Source organism: Madurella fahalii, assembly GCF_045866475.1.
Source record: "Madurella fahalii IFM 68171 DNA, scaffold_3, whole genome shotgun sequence".
NCBI lineage: Eukaryota > Fungi > Ascomycota > Sordariomycetes > Sordariales > Madurella > Madurella fahalii.
In genome coordinates, this window is record NW_027263973.1 from 3735983 (window position 1) to 3753829 (window position 17847).

At 52.5% G+C, this 17847-nt stretch overlaps 4 protein-coding genes across 4 annotated transcripts; 1 reads left to right on the forward strand and 3 right to left on the reverse strand.

Moving 5' to 3' along the window:
• Positions 1-1936: 1936 nt before the first annotated feature.
• Positions 1937-2872, forward strand: SKI8 (superkiller; the record flags this gene model as incomplete). The annotated part of the gene is made up of 2 exons (XM_071061984.1): positions 1937-2388; positions 2482-2872. The coding sequence occupies 2 exons, from the start codon at positions 1937-1939 to the stop codon at positions 2870-2872; spliced, it is 843 nt and encodes a 280-aa protein (XP_070918085.1).
• A 2041-nt stretch (positions 2873-4913) lies between these two features.
• MFIFM68171_06565 (uncharacterized protein) lies at positions 4914-5990 on the reverse strand (the record flags this gene model as incomplete). The annotated part of the gene is made up of 1 exon (XM_071061985.1): positions 4914-5990. One exon carries the CDS (start codon positions 5988-5990, stop codon positions 4914-4916), a length of 1077 nt encoding a protein of 358 aa, XP_070918086.1.
• A 7714-nt stretch (positions 5991-13704) lies between these two features.
• On the reverse strand, positions 13705-14673 carry MFIFM68171_06566 (uncharacterized protein; the record flags this gene model as incomplete). The annotated part of the gene is made up of 3 exons (XM_071061986.1): positions 13705-13942; positions 14073-14368; positions 14500-14673. The coding sequence occupies 3 exons, from the start codon at positions 14671-14673 to the stop codon at positions 13705-13707; spliced, it is 708 nt and encodes a 235-aa protein (XP_070918087.1).
• A 1591-nt stretch (positions 14674-16264) lies between these two features.
• MFIFM68171_06567 (uncharacterized protein) lies at positions 16265-17604 on the reverse strand (the record flags this gene model as incomplete). The annotated part of the gene is made up of 3 exons (XM_071061987.1): positions 16265-16413; positions 16479-17300; positions 17370-17604. The coding sequence occupies 3 exons, from the start codon at positions 17602-17604 to the stop codon at positions 16265-16267; spliced, it is 1206 nt and encodes a 401-aa protein (XP_070918088.1).
• Positions 17605-17847: the final 243 nt, after the last annotated feature.

Genomic DNA, 17847 nt, shown 5'->3' on the forward strand with positions numbered 1-17847 from the left:
CTATTCAACTTGGAGCAATAGATTCACTCGAACGTATCAATGGACCTGAACGTCCATAGTAAAGAATTGGTGGTCCACCGTTGATCAAGAAGCACAGCACAGACTGCGATATAACACAAGCCAACATTACAACAAGATTGGAGTTTGTCTGTAAGAACGGTGGCATAACAGCTAATCCATTAATTATTTAATGCAGTATCTTCATATAAATATGTTGTTGCGGTCAACTTGGAGCCCTGGCTTCAGGGCTTTTGGTGACATCTTATCTCAAACCTGCAAGGCTGATTGCCCTCCACCAACTAGGATAAAATCACAGCCATTCCTAAGGCCTCCAGTCTCAAGACTACCGATCTATGGCTGCGCAAAGCTTTGACTCAGATTGTGGGGCAGTTATTGCTGTGCCGCAGGATTAGGGGTGTTAGTGAGGGTAGCAACTACTACCCCTTAAAACACCAAGACCTGGACTGCCTAGCTGAATGCTGCAGGGCGGACCAGAAAATACCTGCAGGGTCAACACCTGCGCAGCCAACCGCCAACTGCGGAACGCTTTCGTGCTGCCTAGCGGTTGCGTATTTATCGTGGCTGGAGGCCTCGCTCAGCTCTTTACCAAATGACTAGATGCAGCTGGCGCTTGGGAGATAAAACTCGTACGGGTAGCGTGCCTTGCATATTGAATTTATACTACCTTACCTCAGGTAGGATGAAATGACAAGTCCAAATTAAATATTCCTCATATTTCGGGAACAGTTTGGATCTTTATTATTTTGTATGCCTATGTTCTGAGTGTGTTGGCGTCTTTCTTTGAGTGGGGATTTTCGGACCATTGCATTGCACTGTTTGGTCTCATTATACCGGTGCCAAACATATACATCTATATAACCCTAGCCGTAACACGCGCCAGTGTACAAAATAGTACTGAATTCGTTAATGTCTTATAAGGCCTAACTAAGCGCTATTCTCCCTACAATTTGATAGCTTAGTGGTCTATCTGACTGTCCATCTGACTGCCTATCCGATTGTCAAAAAATGACCAAGCGCCTCCCCTGCCTCGACACTGTCTCCTAAACCGCCGTTGTGATTGTTGTGGTGCCACTCGACTGGCGATACACGCGTTGTTGTTGTTGTTGTTGTTGTTGTCTCTTCTGCGCGCCTGCGCCTAGACTTCCCCTGCCACGGCCTTCCCTGCTTGCACGCCTTCTTCCGCACCTTTGCTCGTGGACAATATGAAAGTGCATAAAAGTCAAACTTACTGCGCGACTGACGGCTCAATTAAGGGCGGTCCCGAAGCTCTTATCGGCGTTGTTGTAGGTACGACCGATATGAACTGATGATGATGGCATATCTACAGTATCCGCTGGACCGTCGCAACCGTAGCTGCAAAAACACTCAACGGCCCGGTCACCGCTAATTGAACCATGTCTTCCGCGGTACACGTATATGATGCGAAGGTGGACACTACGATAGAGAGATCGGTCGCATCTGCGGACAACCCACAAGGCCCAAATACAGAATCAGCGGACTCCAGACTGGGTGTGGATCAGCAATTCTCATGCTGCAGAGCGTGGGCCCGGGAGTTGATACAGGAGAATGCAGGGTCACAATTGAGTGTGGAAAATCGAACGGTAGCATTGGAGACACGACGCAATGTTCAGTTTACTATTGAACGGCAAGTAGACGGCCTCGCAAGGGGGATGAGCGTACTTCAAGCGGCGTTGGAGACAGAATCCAATACGCTCGAACAGACAACTACGATGATGCAAGCCCTCATCGCTGACAACCAACAACTCAGGGACCAAATCGCGTCCATCGCCCGTTCCGGGTTAGCGGAGCACGGATCTGGCAACCAGAGCAGTATGCAACTACACAGAGGCACAATAAACGAGGAACCTATCGGACGTAAGCGGCACGACGACTACACGGAGCTATTATCTGCGGCATGTGGTTTGAGATGAGCGCTGTACGTTATATGCTTGATTGCGAGCATCCTCAGCTCGATACTGTTGGAGAAGATGAGCGCCGCTACATCCTAGGCGAACTCAGCGGTCACAATGTTGCCATCGCCTGGCTCTCTGGCGCTCAGGGTGCCAGCTCAGCCGCCGCCGTCGCAACCAATATGGGGCGAACATTTCCTTGTATCAAATGGCGTTTTCTGGTCGGCACCGCTGGCGGGGTGCCCAGTGAGACGCACGACATAAGACTCGGCGACGTGGTCATCAGCATGCCTGAAGGGCAGTTTGGGGGCGTGGTGCAGTTCGACCTGGGACGAGACACTGAGGACGGATGCTTTAGGAAGGGGTTCCTGTCTCCGCCGCCGCTGGCATTAAGACTTGCAGCGGGTGTCATGCGGTCAGATCATCTTATCAAAGATAATCAAGTTGATAGCTTCGTGTAAGCGTTGGTGGGGAGAGGACGGGGTTTGTCGATGTACAAACGCCCTCCACCCGAGTTGGACCTACTTTTCCAACCGGATTATCACCACAGCCGCCCGAATCCGACGTGTAGCAATTGCGACAAACAGAGAACAGTGGCCAGATTACCTCGCGGTTCCGACGGTTCGAAGATCCACTATGGCTTGGTGGCTTCCGGAGGCAAGGTCATGAAAAGCGCGACCAAGAGGATCCGGGCTACCGAAGAGCTCGGCGACATCCTTTGCTTTGACATGGAGGCAGCCAGCATTGCGACGGAATTCTCGTGCATGGTCATCCGTGGGATATCCAACTACGCAGACTCGCACAAACACAACACTTGGAAGGGCTATGCAGCGGCTGCAGCGGCCGCAACAGTAAGGGAGTTGCTCTCTTATGTACAACCGGCAGAACCTTTCGCCGATAGGATCCGCCGCGACTCGACAGGGTGGACAATAAATTCTTAGGCCAATGAAACACCGGACGGGAGGATTCATTCTACAGTTGCACTATGCAGGCAGCGAGTAAGCTTTCGTCTCACGGCGAGAATATTCCCCATCTATACCAAGTAATATTTTGTCCGACGGGTCTCTGTCGTTGCCAAGTGCTAGTCCCGCCCTACCCACCTTGACCCTCCGTACTTTTCGCTGGCATTTGATACCATGAGTAGAGCTAGTTCATATCATTACTCACTATAGGCAGTGTAAAGCGTAGAGATCAAGACAGTTAAGGTGATAGTACCTAGCAAGAGGAGGTGGTGTGGTTTTTATTACTTGGGAATTACTGTAGTAACGCCCAGCGCCGACAATAGCAAGTGAAAAGATGATACCTCAGGTAGCCAGTAGGTTACATGATAGTTTGGTGCCTATATCTAGTAATGTTGTTATGGTACCAGAGTTAGGTACCACGGTGGTGTTATTCAAATTCCCAATATCAGTACTACAGTCTGCAATACTGTGTCCGCCAGTGAAAATCTGGATTCTCTTAGGCTAAGCCCCAGCTTACTACGGTCCTCAGGATAGCAGCACGGGTGCATTCGGCTATTCTACGGACACTCTCGGGCTTTTGGATCGCATAGGAGATGGTAGCACGCAGGTTCTCAACCGTGTGTACGATTAGATTATACGCTTAATTCACCCACGGGATCTTGGGCGCAAACAATTGCGTCCAAAACCTACATAATCGTCGTGACCGCAAAGTTCGGCATATACATGGACTACCTACCCCCCCCCCCATTCGATATCACGGCAATGACGCGGGGATCAAAACAGATGCAGCCTTCATCAACATGGTCTGCAGCAATTTTACCGACACCGGGTGCACCAATAAGAATACGCGAATGCCACTGCCGGTTTGCGTCATACTCGCGGACCAGAGAACTGCACAGCAACATCTCCGGGAAGAGTTCAAATCAGCCTCGAGGTAAGGTCGCACAGCTGTCATCCACGAGGGGAAGCAGCGTGTTTTTCTCTCTCTTTCAAATAATAAATCAACGCCACAAAAGTCTCAGAAACAACCGTGGATTGCACTTAGGGCAGCTACAGCCTAGAGGGGACAGCTCGATAGAAGTCTTGAATTGCGAAGCGACTAGCTAGGTATCAAACCAGAACGCCCTGACCGGGCTTCCATAGCCGCTCGTTGCCGACTCCTGAGTATCAAATTGTAATCACAAAATAAGAAACCACCATTACTCACTGATAGTGGATAATGCCCTGCGAAAATGTCCTCTCGACATTAATTCACTAGCCTCCTGAGCGTGTAGAAACGCACACACTAGCGTAACAATAGTTGAACATGGATGAAATCGACTTCATATAAAGGGAGAAGCGGAACAGGAAGAGGGTCCAATCTGACAAAGGCGGAGGGGTGAATGAATGTGTCATAAAGCATGTAGTGAACACTGGACGAAGAAAAAAAGAAAAAAAAAAAAAAAAAAGACATACTATAACGCAATACCCTGCAAGACTTGTTCTCTTCTGTCAACACACGGTTCTAAGCGTGCAGGTCGCCATTTTTGTTGGCCTTGTTAGCTGTCTCAGTCTTGAGTTGCGAGATGTAATTACTCCGCGGCGAGTCAGTATTGAATATGAAGATTCAGAAACTCGACATTTTCACCCTTTCTCCTGGAACGAAAGGTGCCGGGGGGCCTTGTTTCGAGGACGGAGCCACTACTTGCTAGTGAGCTTCTTGACACTATGATGGCCTTCTCTCTAAATGAGGGTATGAATAAGATAGGAAGCATGAATAACACGGAAGTTCGATAGACAGGGGGTCAATAAGATAGGAGGTTCGATCAGATAAAACAAGAAATTCAACAAGTTGAGAAGTATGAGAGGAAAACGAAAATAAGCCAAAAAATAGAGATTAAGATAGAACGATAGAAAGAGTGTCCATAAGAAAGAGATGGAGAAAATAAGTGTCAGCGCCGCACGAGATAAAAAAAACAATAAAACAAAGAGAGCACGCAAACAAGCCTGAAATGACCATTTCCCATCCTGTCTCACCATATCAATGCTCCTCCCGCTTCTCCTCACCATCGCCGCCAACCAACAATCTCTCAGCCATCCTCTCCAATACCAATTCTTTCCAAACCTCCACCTTCCTATTTTCACTCCCCTCCTCCAACCCCTTCCCCTCGACATCAACGTAATTGCAAACCAGGTCATCACCTTCCTCCGCCCACCATGCCTTCAACTCCCTCACCAAAACCCACGCACTCTCCGGATCCGCCAGACCAGGCATCACCGTGCCGGGAAACACCACATCCCAAATCGCGCGGTACCGCTCCGGCTCCCCCGGGCGCCCCGCATGCTGCCGTCCGTGCTGCTGCGGGTCCGGCTGCTCCGGCGCGGAGGGCCTGTTGTCCTCCAGTGCCAGCAACCTATCCACCTGCTCCTCGGTCAGGCCGCCGACCACGGGCGGTGCGGCGGTCAGGGTGCAGGACCGTGCCACGATGTGTCTGTCGCAGGCGGCGTGCGAGAGAAAGGTCTGCCCGCACACCGGGCAGTAGGGAGGGCGGCGGTGGTGGGTAGAGAGATGGCGGATGACAGATGTCGGGGCGGAGAATTCGTGCCGATAGCATCGGAAGTGGGACTGCGGATTTTGTAGGAGGTAGGGGCAGGGGAATGGCGGAGTGGGACTCTGGGGTTTCGTCGTGGGAGACGGGCAGGTACCGCCGCGGTCCCCTGCGGCGCGTGGCGAGCGGTGCGGAAGTGCGGTGCTGGTGTCGCTAAGGGCGGTATCGCTTGCTTCCGAGTCAGTAGTGGCTTGCGCTCTCTCGTCTTGTTCGGGGGCGAGTCCGTACGGGCTTGTGGGGAGACAGGGGCGTTTAGCTGGGCGTGCGGTGGCTAGGAACGGGCATGGTTCCTCGCTCCGTTTCTTGCCGCCCCTGGGAAGGTGGGAGTTGAGATGGGGAAGCCAGAGGGATAATCTAGCAATACCAAGACGTGCCATGTCGTCTGTCCTCTTTTCATCGTTGAGGCCTAGAGTAGTGGTGTCGTTCAGGTTGGGTCCAAAGGCGCGATATGCGGTGCCGCTGTCAGGGCCGGACTCTCCGATTTTGATACGACCCTGGGTGTTGGCCATCGGTATGGCGTCCCAATGGCGGATTAGGCCTGAATGCATCAGTGATGGGCTCTTGGAAGATAGTGTTATCGGCAACCCCCCAATGGTCCAGGTGATAAGAGGATCGCTTTCGCTTGGGCTAATGAAATTGTTGTTGTCAGAAATAGGTTCTGGTGCCCGTGGCGGCATCGGGGATGGTCTGAGAAAAGCCCTCCCGCAAATGTCTCGGCCAAATATGTACGTATAATTGTCGACAGAAAGATAAAACGACTCAAGTCTGAAACGTTGAGAGGCCCGATTCAACCTCCCCCTGTAGTGGAAGATGCCCATGAAGAATTCCGAGCTCGCAGGTTCGTGCGCCCAAAAGTTCCGCCAGTGATAACACCCTCCCAGCTTTGTGTACCGGGTTCTGAGTGGCTATGATGCATGGATATGGCTAAGGTAGTTGTGATGCCAAACGTCGGCCTTGTCCGGGCATAACAGGTTTCGCCATTTGCTTTATATCTATTCCGTCCCGGAGAATATCCATTTCATTTTGTTTGATAGTGTAAATGCCAAGTTCCAGCGGACATGTGGAAGACTGCATAAGGATGACGGTGTCTTCATTGCGCAAAACGAATGGCACAACGGTGCACCAATAGGATGATCGTATCGGGTGCTCTTGGTGATGCACCGACGCTTGTTCCCGTCTCTTTAAGGAACTTTGTTATACCTTAATAATCGGTTACTTAACGTGTGAACGAGGTACTGAAATGTATAGATTTGCGTCTTGGCACTCATTACGTTCATTCATTGGTCAAATCCCGTCTCGCCAAGAATGTGTCCACTTTCACAGTTGAAGGGATTTCTTTGGGTGACTCCTTGCCGGAATTCACAAGGTTTCAGGTACCACAGTACTATATATCCACGCCTCAGTGCCACCTGAGAAACAGGCATCGTCATAAGACCGCGGCTAACCCGCAATCACACGAATCACGCAGTTGTGTTGCCTTCCCCTGAGCCAGACTTCCAACGGCGGTCTGGTGCGGGAGCTTGTGGTATCGCCTGCAGGCCTCTTTTGGACCGTCTCTCGGTCAATGCAAGGCATGTTATTGCATTCCGGGGTAGGATAGAAGGCGCCCGGGCCTAGGTACCTAGTTACCAACGGATTTCCAGCTAGCCTTAGCTCCCTCAATACTGGATAATTAGGCACCTATGTCCCTTTGACATCCCTAGGAGCAGTGTTTACTACACTTATACCTAGCAGAGGAGCAAGCGCAGTTCATCACTTTAGGCATCTCCATTAGCCGCGCCCGGGCGCTAGATGTATCGTCATGCTAGTACACGTGCATGCATTCAGCTGGAAATCATGTCATAACAAGCTGACTAAAAGATTCGCCTTGGGCTCGGAAAGACGTTTTGCTAATTCCTTCACTGCCGCTTGGATAGGAGCTAATGTGGTAGCCAAGTAATGTATGCAGATTCTTTGCGACGCAATACCCTGCGTTGACATGGCACTATGACGCGCTATCTCGATGGACACTATAATATCCGTCTCTCGGACTAAGCATATGCCTGAGAAAACAGACCTCTCAAACAGGCTGTCTTCTGCAGAAACTTAATGTGACAAGGACTGATGGTTCATGGCTTGGATCAAAGACATCAATTCAGTGTAATAATCTTCGATAGCGTTGAGGAATTCTTCTTCCTTCAGCAGGCTAATCCTAGTAGTTCTGATACCCAAGATAGGTCCTACAATGGTCTTGATAAGTACCTTAGGCTTGGCTTGCTCAACTATACGACCTATCACGGACAACGAAGTCCCGCGCTGGCTGTTGTTGTAATACATGACCTGATTCCAAGTTACCTGGCACGGGACGTCTAGAATCCTCTATGGATATCCAATCCTTGCAGCAGAGCTTGCGTAACCCTGCTAGCTGGGCGCCTAGTCTTCCAATGGGCGTTCTCCATGATATGCCCGTGTGACACTTAACCTTTACTTTTACCCCACAGGCCGAATGGGTCGACATGCCAGTCGAGTTGGAAGGAAATACATACGAGAGAAGACATACGAGAGAAGGCATACAAGAGGGGATATAGAAGATAAGACCTGCAAGTGAACTGACATACGAGAGCAGGAAAAGAAAAGATGGAAAAAGATGTCCGTAATGGAGGGCAGCTCCTTGCAGCATGGCCGAGGTTCGGGCTAATCCAGCGGCAAGTGGCCGGGCTTGAGGACTACCTGCGCGACCCTGAGCGCTGACATCGGACTATAACGTGTGATCTGTATAGGAGAGAGAATGGGCATGCTCCGTGCTTGATTCTTCAGCATGTGGCAAAGTCGATTGTCCTTGTGTGGCCAAAAGCCGGTACGGCGCAAGTGTCGCTGTGGATGAACTCGTCAAAGACCGAGTCGGGGAAACTGCCATCCCCCGCCTCGGGATAAGTCGAAGGTACAAGATCCGGAAGATCAAGAGGCTCTTGATTACCCGATTCGGTTTCCAATGAGACGGATTCTGGGCATCCTTGGGGTATCGGAGGTTCCGTGAGTCCCGAGCGGTTGGATCTGGCTGCCGCCTGTTCCTTTCTATCGATCCATTGCCGGAAATCGTCGAGAAGACGGGCAAAGTGTTCGTGGAGCACTTGCGGTTGTTCAGGTTCAAGGGATTGTGAAAGGCGGAATGGGTGACCCTCGGCGGCATAAGTCTGGATGTAGTCCTGAGCCATGTTGGTGCTTCCGGTCTCTGCGATAGCAGGGTCGACACAATGAGGCGAACGGGGGAGGGGTGCTTGTAGTCCGAACAGGGCTTGATACCTCGCATACCATCGCTTTTCGTATGCAGTTGTCGCATTCCCTATATCGGCCTCCCGCAGGTGTGTGGTGAGCAGGGCGGTCATCTGGTCTTGAGTTAGGCCGGGGTGCTCGAACGATCTCGGCTCGCAGCCCCCGTTTCGAATATGGGCATCCCTCCGCCCATGTACGTTGTCCCCTTCAAAGACCTGGCCGCATATAGGACAGTGAATCGGTTGTTGATGGCTCCGCTTAAGGTGGTTCGTGATGTCGGCGAGCCTCTCGGGCCGAAACCGGTGTCTCCGGCAATCGTGATACAGAAAGGGATTCCATTTGTAAAGGTAGCAAGCCAATCTGATCTGCTCGGGTCCACTGGGGGGGCTCTCTTCCTTGCCTTTGTGGTCCCGGGATGTGGTCGGGCGGGGTGAAAACCGGACTCTTTTGGGCCGACCGTTCTTGGGCTCACCCATCTGGTGCGTGCAGGAATATGCGAGAGCGATTGAGCCTACGCTTGCTGAAGCTTGGCTTGATGTATTCGTAGGCTACAAGGGAGTATTAGCCACGGGCTTGCAAACAATCGAGATGTGACCCAGACCATAATAACAACGTACTCGCTGCATCCGGCCGCTACACAGGGATGTTGTAGAGCCCTGCGATCGGTTCAACGGGCGACTATTGGAATCCACCACAATAGCATCAGTCGATACTAACTGCTATGTGGCTGTCCCTCCGGCTTCGTTTGTCCTCCTAGATGAGTTTGTGTTCGCCTAAATGAAGGTGTAATAGATGTCGTTCAATTTCATTAGGGAGACTCGGAGATCATCTTTCACATGTGGGGGAAGCCGGGGCTGGTGTAAAGTTGCGTAAACGGATGTGCGACCCACGGTGGTTCGCATAGGCATTCGGAAGCCCAGCAGCTTTGCTGTGTGATAGGTTCATCTGGGGACGTTACCAGATAGCCATTGCCTCCCCTGCTTACCTACTAGTACTCACCTACACAGCCGGAGTGATCCCAGCATGGTCAAGTGCCCGAGGTGTAAAACCTGGGAATGCGTACAGGTACTGATCGGCGTGTTCGGTTGTAGGCGCATCCGCCATGCGATGGCAAGATGCAGTAATTGTGTCAAGTGTTTGAAGGCTATAAAGGTCAATGCTAGGGATGCATCTATGTCTATTCGCAGCTGTTATTCCAATTCCTCTCGGCCTACTGGCACACCATCATCACATCGAGGATGAGCGGGGCATCAACCACAACGAGCAGCGGCCAGAGGTACGCAACGCCGTTCTATAAGCGACTCACTGCTTTGTCCTAACAAGCCATCTTTGGAATAGCTTGGCGCCCGCCGCAGCCACCTTGACATCTGTTCGGCTGAGTCTGTGGCAGCAAGATCCCTCCCCCCCCATAAACCACGCACGTCTGAACACCGACTCCAGAGCTCGGTCGCCGCAGAGTTGCCTCGAGAAGAAGAAGGGGGAAGCGCTGGCCACCTTGACCCAGTTGGGTAAGACGTTTCAGCCATGACTGGCCGATCCAGTTGGCAGCTATGCATGTCCGATGACAGGGGTTGGAAAGCAGGAAAACGTATGTTATCTAAACATACACAGGAGGAGCAAAGAGAGTGGCAGCCTGCAGTTGGATATTATGGTGAATAGAAAGTTTGCAGCCCCACAACAACATGCAATCCCAATTGAGCCCTCGGCAGCTGCAACAAACTCCCTCTACTGTATCCAGAGTGTAGCTCTTGTTTCACGTTGTTGAGGTAGCCCGTAACTTTTGTTATCAGAGCACTGCTACACACAATGTGTTGGCACTTGGCAGTTGCCTCGTTTCCGGTTTGTGGAGGGGGGGTTGCGCGGTTTTCGCTGCGCCACGCGCTCCAGGCGAACCCAAAACTACGTCTACACAACCCGTGTAAAATGCTTTCTGTGTAAAGCTCGGCACCCGATTTCCTCGCTTAAGTCCGAGTCAATACATGCATGAAGTACATAAGGTACCTTAGGTATACCAGTCAATCTGATGCGCTTTGCCCCCTGTTTTCCAGCCAAGACTGCCTCTCCAGCTGCCTTTCAACGCACATCGACCATGCCCCGACCTCGGGAGACGCGAACACGCACGTTGCCACCGAAACCCGCGGCCGCCCCGAAAACTAGAAAGCTCGCCGCCAATCCACCATCCTTGCCTACTCTCGCGCCCCAGACCCAGACCGACAGCAATCCATGGTTGTCTTCTCAAGGAACCGTCACGGCAGACGCTAGTATTGTTGGGCCTGGGCGGCGACGACAGGCAGACCACGCAGCAGAAGATATAGCAAGGAAGAAAAGGCGACTTCATTCAGGTGCCATATCTCCTTCTCCTTCGCCGCCACCGCCGCCATCCCAGCCAGCCAGGCAAGCCAAGAAACTTCTACTCGCTTGCCCATTCCACAAGAGAGACCCCGAAGTATACCACGAATGCCACAGGTATGAGCTCAGCCGAGTGAAAGATGTGAGACAGCACCTCAAAAGGAAGCACAATCGCCCCATATACTGTGCTCGGTGCTACAAGATATTCAGCTCGGCAGAATCCCTCGAGGGTCATGAACGAAGCATTCAGCCATGTGCGCTTCGGAGCGGCCCTCCGCCCGGATGCATTTCCAAGCAGCAATGGGAGAACGCGGTGGAGCAATATCTGAGCCGAGGAAAGCCTGTCGAGGAGCAGTGGATGGACATTTGGGATAGTCTCTTTCCCGGCACCCAGCGACCTCTGTCGCCATACTCGGATAGTCCTCTCGAAGAGGTGTGCGCTCGGCTCCGCGCCTTCTGGTCCAACAACCGCCTTGAAATCACCGCGAAGGCCATGGGACGGACCTTCCCAGGGAGCTGTCCAGATAACGCCGCCCTCGTTTTTGGTCGATTTGTAGAATGTTTTCTGGGCGAGTTTGAGGCCCAGACGGCAGGGCGGAAATGGTCTCCTTCAGACGCTTTTTCATGCGGAGCGGCATGGGAAGACACTGCAAGTACGGCTTCCACGGCCGTGGGGATCCCTGAGGACCGGGATCATTACGGCAAATCTCCCGGTCAGGCAACGGTCTGGTTTCCGGAGGCGAGCTCGGAGGCATCCTCCCTCTCCTCTTCACCACTTTACGGCACCATTACGGGCGGGATCAGCCCACCTTGGGCTAAAACATGCGAATTTGACTTTCACTGGGCTATAGATGAACTAGGGTCGTGGACAGCATCGCCCTTTGATAGCTCTTCACTAGTGGATAGCCCGACTGAATTCTCATGGTTATAGACCGTGATAGCGTGATGGAACATTCACATGGGTTATTGGAAACCGGAGGGGAGGGTCCTGTGAGGCATTCACGGAGCTAGCGGTGGCGATAGACAACGAATTCAAAAGCTCCGGGTTCGCAAATCCAATCAAGTGTGCGCATAGTTATTTAGGTAGTTCGGGTACATCTGGTCGGCGGTCCTCATGTAGTTTAAAGGTTAACTAAAGGCGGATTCAATGTTTAATATCCGAATACCCCTAATCAAACACTCTTGATTCGACAGCGAAGAGCCTCGTCGGCGTCAATGTGAATTCAGAAGAAGCGGGCGGGTGCCGTCGGCCACAGTCTATCAGATTGATAGCCAGAAGGCTTTTGGGTCAAAGCCTTAAAAGGGAGTGGATAGCGGGAACAATTTCCTGGAAATGTTCGGCGCAAGTTGGGAGACCGGAAAGTGGATTGGCTCTAGCGAGCTGGCCGTTAACGAATCGAGAACGGATGCTTGTGTACTTGTGTTTACGTATGAAGCATGCTGGTGTTATGGTAACAGGGAATGGGTGATATCGGATCTCTGAAGGGAAAGGCTTCGGGTGAATGTTGTTTGCTGCGCTGAGACTTCGAACTCGGCCTTGAGGCGTAGAGCATATGTTGAAACGGCGGAACGATTCTGGACGTAGGAAATATGGTTGTTCTTATTGGGGCAAGGTTTCCATAACAAGCGGAGTTGAAGGAATCTGGGATTCGGGTAGAATGGTGGACCATCAGAACGCCACGATCTCGAGCAACCGGATTTCAGACCAAACGGGCTTTGATTATCCACTGGGCTATAGATCCCGAGAAGATCTGATCCGTTACCCTCTCCCTCAATTTGGAGCCATAGCTGATGAGCCCATAGGGGCTGCCGGAAACTTCATGCCTATAATCTGAGCTCCGACTCGTACTGCTGTGGTGTGGCCGCGGTGTCAACCCATTATACCAACTATAGTTGGCAGAGGAAAAGAAGCGCTCCCATTGCTCTGCTGGATCCTGGGTAAGAAAAAAGCTTCGCGGCTTTGTCGGCGGCGTAGTCCGGCTGGTGGAGTGTCCGCAGTTCCAGACGTCTCCGTTCATCCTGATCTGCTGATGATACGCAGTCTTGGACAGTGAAACGACTGAAAGGAACTGATGTTGTCTCAAAGGATGGTACTTTTGTGGAATTCAGTCCTACTATGGGAGGAATTCCACGTTCCCGGATTAATAGAAATAGGTTTCCACAACCGATTCAAGTCCTGGGAGGGAATCATACTTACCTTAAGTTATCCGGAATACCAAACGTGATAGGATGGGAAGATTGATTCGTACGCTCCCTACAAAATATGCTGCGCCAGATGCGTGACTTGTTTATATTGCACTAAATCCGCCGGTCTAACAATGTCTGAGCCAGGTAGCTATTGAATCCCTCCTTGCTCCAAGCTTCTTGCCAGCTCATTTGCACAGATTCTGCCGGGAGTGTCTTTTAGTTCCTTCAGGTAATCGAATCGTTCCGTCATTTTGCAGCGGCATCTAGCTCAAACTACATTCAAAGAACACTGATCAAAGTTAACTTCATCGATGCGCAACGCAACCGTAACAGAAATGGGGAGGAAGTAAATAAATTAAACCTCCCGCTGCCCTGCAGGCGCAACACCACTCCCAGGCCAGGCCCAGAATTACATTGAACAAGCTGCCGGCACAACTACGCCTTCATATCCTGCCCGGGATGATAATACACCTGGCTCTGCGGCGGAGGCGCATACATTGGTGCCGATTGCTGGTAATCCCACTGCTGCTGCGGTTGCGGCACCGGCGAATGATACACAGCCGGCTGCCCATGCATTCCCATTCCCGGCTGCACAAACACCACCTGCTGCGGTCTCCGGTTCCTGACGCTCGTCTCGACGCACGCAATCACGAATGTCACAAAGTGCAGGATCCTGCCGTCCTCATTAGCTTCATACCCGGGACCCCCATCATACAAATGACATTCCCAGTCCAAAAAAAAAAAAAAAAAAAAAAAAAAAAAAAAGAGAGAGAGAGAGAGACAGAGAGAGAGATCAAACGTACGTCAGCGCAGCCCCCAGGCCCACAAGCGCCTGCCCGCGCGCCTGGACACCGCGCAACGTGCTCGCCCAGTCGTCATCACCGTACCGGTACCAGCCGTCGTCGTCGTTGTAATCGGCTACCACGCCGGCAATGGACGCGGCGATGCCCCAGAGGAACAGCAACGCCGTGCCCAGCACAAGGGCGAGCCAGAGCAGCAGGTCGACCGCCACGCACGCGCCCGGGTGGATGCCCCTGTGGCCGCCGCGGACGCAGATACAGACGAATTCCGCGAAGGACCAGATGGCGGAGACTGCCGACTGTTTTTGCGAGGGTGCGTGGTGGGCGGTTAGTGTATTTGTTTTTTTTTTTTTTTGGGGGGGGGGGGCGGTCCAATACTTGTAGGGATAATTCACGGAACTGTAGAGAGCGGGCAAGGGCATTGACTGACCTGAGGGACGATGACGATGAGGGTTGCGATGCCCCAGAACCCCGTCGATATGAGGGAGCCGACGAGGCCGATGTTTGCGACAGCGATGGCAAACTGCAGCGCTCGCAGAACGAGCTTGGTGATGTACGTCCCGCGAGAGGAAATATGGGGAGGCGGGGGTCCGGCAGGTCCCATCGTTGCAGTCGCTTTGGTTGGGAACGCGGAAGTTGAGCAGGTCGTGGAGACTGGACTTGGCGTCAGGGAGGAAGGAGAAACGAGCGGACGGCTCGGGCTCCAGACAAGTCGAGAGGGAGAGGAAAGCAAGAACCGGGGTTCCTCTGCGGGGATGGGACAGCCCTTATCAAATAGGGGTTTCGGCAAGGTTAATTTCCAATGATGCGGTTCGACCCTGCATCATTGGCTTGGTGGCGGTGCGGCTGAACCGACGTCGAGACTTCTCGCATGAACAAGAGTCCAAAGGGTGGCTCGCGAAAGTGGACAATGCAGCCACAACTCCGGCTTGGTTTTCAGAAGAGTAAACGGAATCCTAGACATTCAAAAGGAGTTGTTCAATTTTCCCGAATCATTAACCGCCGACTCCACACAATGTGACGGAGATAAACGCTAGATTTTGATAGCTCAGCCACATCTTCCCAGCGCTTGGAGTGTTCAGCCGCACCTTGGGCCGAGCCGCTTAGTTCATGGTGCAAGGATGCGGACATGTTTCGGAAACAAGTTGCTGTGTGCTTACTGGGTTGGCAGTTGCTCCGGGTGCCTTCGCCGGGTTTCTTGAGGTTATACGTTTCTTCGTCTCGAAATAGACTCAAGGAACTAGACCAGCGTGCCCAGAGACTTGTAGCTATCGTTAGTAGTCCGGACTAAAAGAGTTGGATGAGAAGAACTGAGGAGAAAAAGAGTTTTGCGGATGTGAGCCCACTAGTAGGATGGCCAATGTACGCCAGCTTAGCAAGATCTCGGTGCATACCAGGTTTTGATGTGAGCTCCTCTCGATCTACTGCGTTCCTTGGCTACGTTTTTGGCTGATACGGGGTGCAAGTGATCGAGTTATATGTATTCTAGAATTAGGGCCGCTAAAACACTCTAGAGATACTGGGCTAGATACTACGAGTTAGAAGCAAAATTTGACCTCTTAGTACCATTGGAAACATCAAAGGCGTCGTAAACAATCAGAATTGCCCAAGATACCATACTTTTTCTGATGTAGTAGGACAAAATGCATCAAACCATCCCTTTTACAATTGGCATCCATTAGATAATTACACGTGGGATGCGGGCAAAGTCAACCCACGCTTGGGGGCCATACACCCTTTTCCATGTCACTCTGGCCACTTGCTGCTGCCTCAACCTCCTGTCAGTGGGGCCATTGGTGTCCAATGGCAGAATGGAGTAGACGAGACATAAGAAGTTAGAGATTAACGGACTTGGTCAGAGCCCGGCTGACTTCCAAGTGTGCCTGGTTCTTCCTCTTGAAATTAAAGAGGGGTTTGCGGGAAGCCCTGCATGTTCCGGTCTAGGCCTGGCTCTCTGCGTGTTACTTCCAGCTGAAATGTACGTTCTCGGCCAATACCCGCACACCATCTCGCCGTCCCCCGCTGATCCACCCGCGAATTTGCTTATTTCAAAATTAAGTGCAGATTATTTTACGCTTTCATGGTGTGCCACAGGTGGCTCATTAGTGGAAAAGATCAGAGGTCCAGCAAACCCCGTCCGTCAAACTGATGTCATTACCACTACACCTCTTCTCTGCCCGGTGGGTGTCGGGTTCCTAGTAGCCATCAAACTCGCCCGCGTAGAGGATGTCTCCCGGCTCTCCATTGACCGCATCCCATAGTGAGCGGGCCTCGACCTCCATGTCCCTCTTGTCGACGCCTGCTTCAGCCAGCTCCCTCGCGCCATCCTCCCGCGCCAACCTCACTGCCCCGTAGTTAGTATGGCAAAAGAGCTTAGTTGCAGGAAGTGAGTTGGTGGAGGGACTTTACCATGCAAATACACAGCCGTGCGCTTCCCGCTGAATATTGCGTGCGGCACGTTGGTGACGTTGTCCGAGTTGGCATCACCAATCGCATAGACGCCCGGGATGTTTGTGACGAGGCCGGCATTGGGATCGACCGCAAGCCGGCCTCCCCAGAGCTGGACGCCCATCTCCTCGCCCACCCTGGAAGCCTGCTCAGAGGGGTAGCTGACGAGGAAAGCGGCCCTCTCGACGGAAGGGCCCTCGGCAAAGTCGACTCGGAACAGGTCGTGCTCCGGGGAGGTGGGGAGGCTCGGGTCCTCAGTGCCATCGGTTCCGTTCTGCAGACGCGTGATGGCCGTGATGGTCCGGTTATCGATGCTGACGCCATGGATTTCCAGATACTCTTCCCAATCCGGGGACTTGCCCTCGGTTGTGGCACGCATCGCCGGCGTGTCGGTTCCGTTGACGAAGGCGATAACGTCAGTATTGAGCGTCACCATTTCGCGGACGGCGGCCGGGACGTTGTCAAGACTGCCTAGAAGGCCCAATGACTGGTCTGCGTGCTCGTGGCCGTCGCACCAAGGACACCAGAAAATGCCTTTACCCCAGTTCTCGCGCAGGCCGGGCGTATCCGGGAGAAGGTCGCGCAGTCCCGTCGCGAGAACGACCTTGCGTGCCGTCACATTTTGTTCTTGTTCGGGCGCTGGGCCCGTGGTCGTAATGACAAAATAGCTGTTCTGCTCATCACCCGGCACGATCCTGGTGACCGTGCCGTTGGTCATGTTGACCGTCGTGTAGTGCGAGATTTGCTCGCGAGCAGCCCAGCGGAAATAGGCCGGAGTGACACCTTCGGAACAATGTTAGAATAAAACCTAATTCACTGGCAATCACCAGAACAGGTGGATGGCAGCTTTACCGTCGAACCCGATGACGTCGTGCATATGTCTGGTTGCTCCATTGCGGTACTCGCCCGAGTCGATCAGGAGTACGTTTCGGCGGACTCGAGCAAGACCGCTCAAAGCACTGAGTCCAGCAGGACCACCGCCGACAATGACGGCATCGTAGTCAGTCGTTGAAGCCTGCCGGGGCACAGCAGCACCGGTAACGACCGAAGCGAGTGTGGTGAGCACCAGGGCATACAGTGCACGCATCATGCTGCGAGTGTGAATATAAGTGAGGTTTGGTGAATAACGCAGAGCGCGACGAGACTGGAGCGGCGGGCAGAACTTGAAGGAGGTTGGGGGCAGACTACCTCCCGACACCACGACGCGGGCACGATATTGCGAATTTATAGTGAGAATTGTCAAGAATTTCCCCGCTTTTCCTGCACAAGAGCTGGACTAGAGATCATCGTGGGAGTCCCCGCAGCAATTGGGCCGTCTGCACTGTCGTCG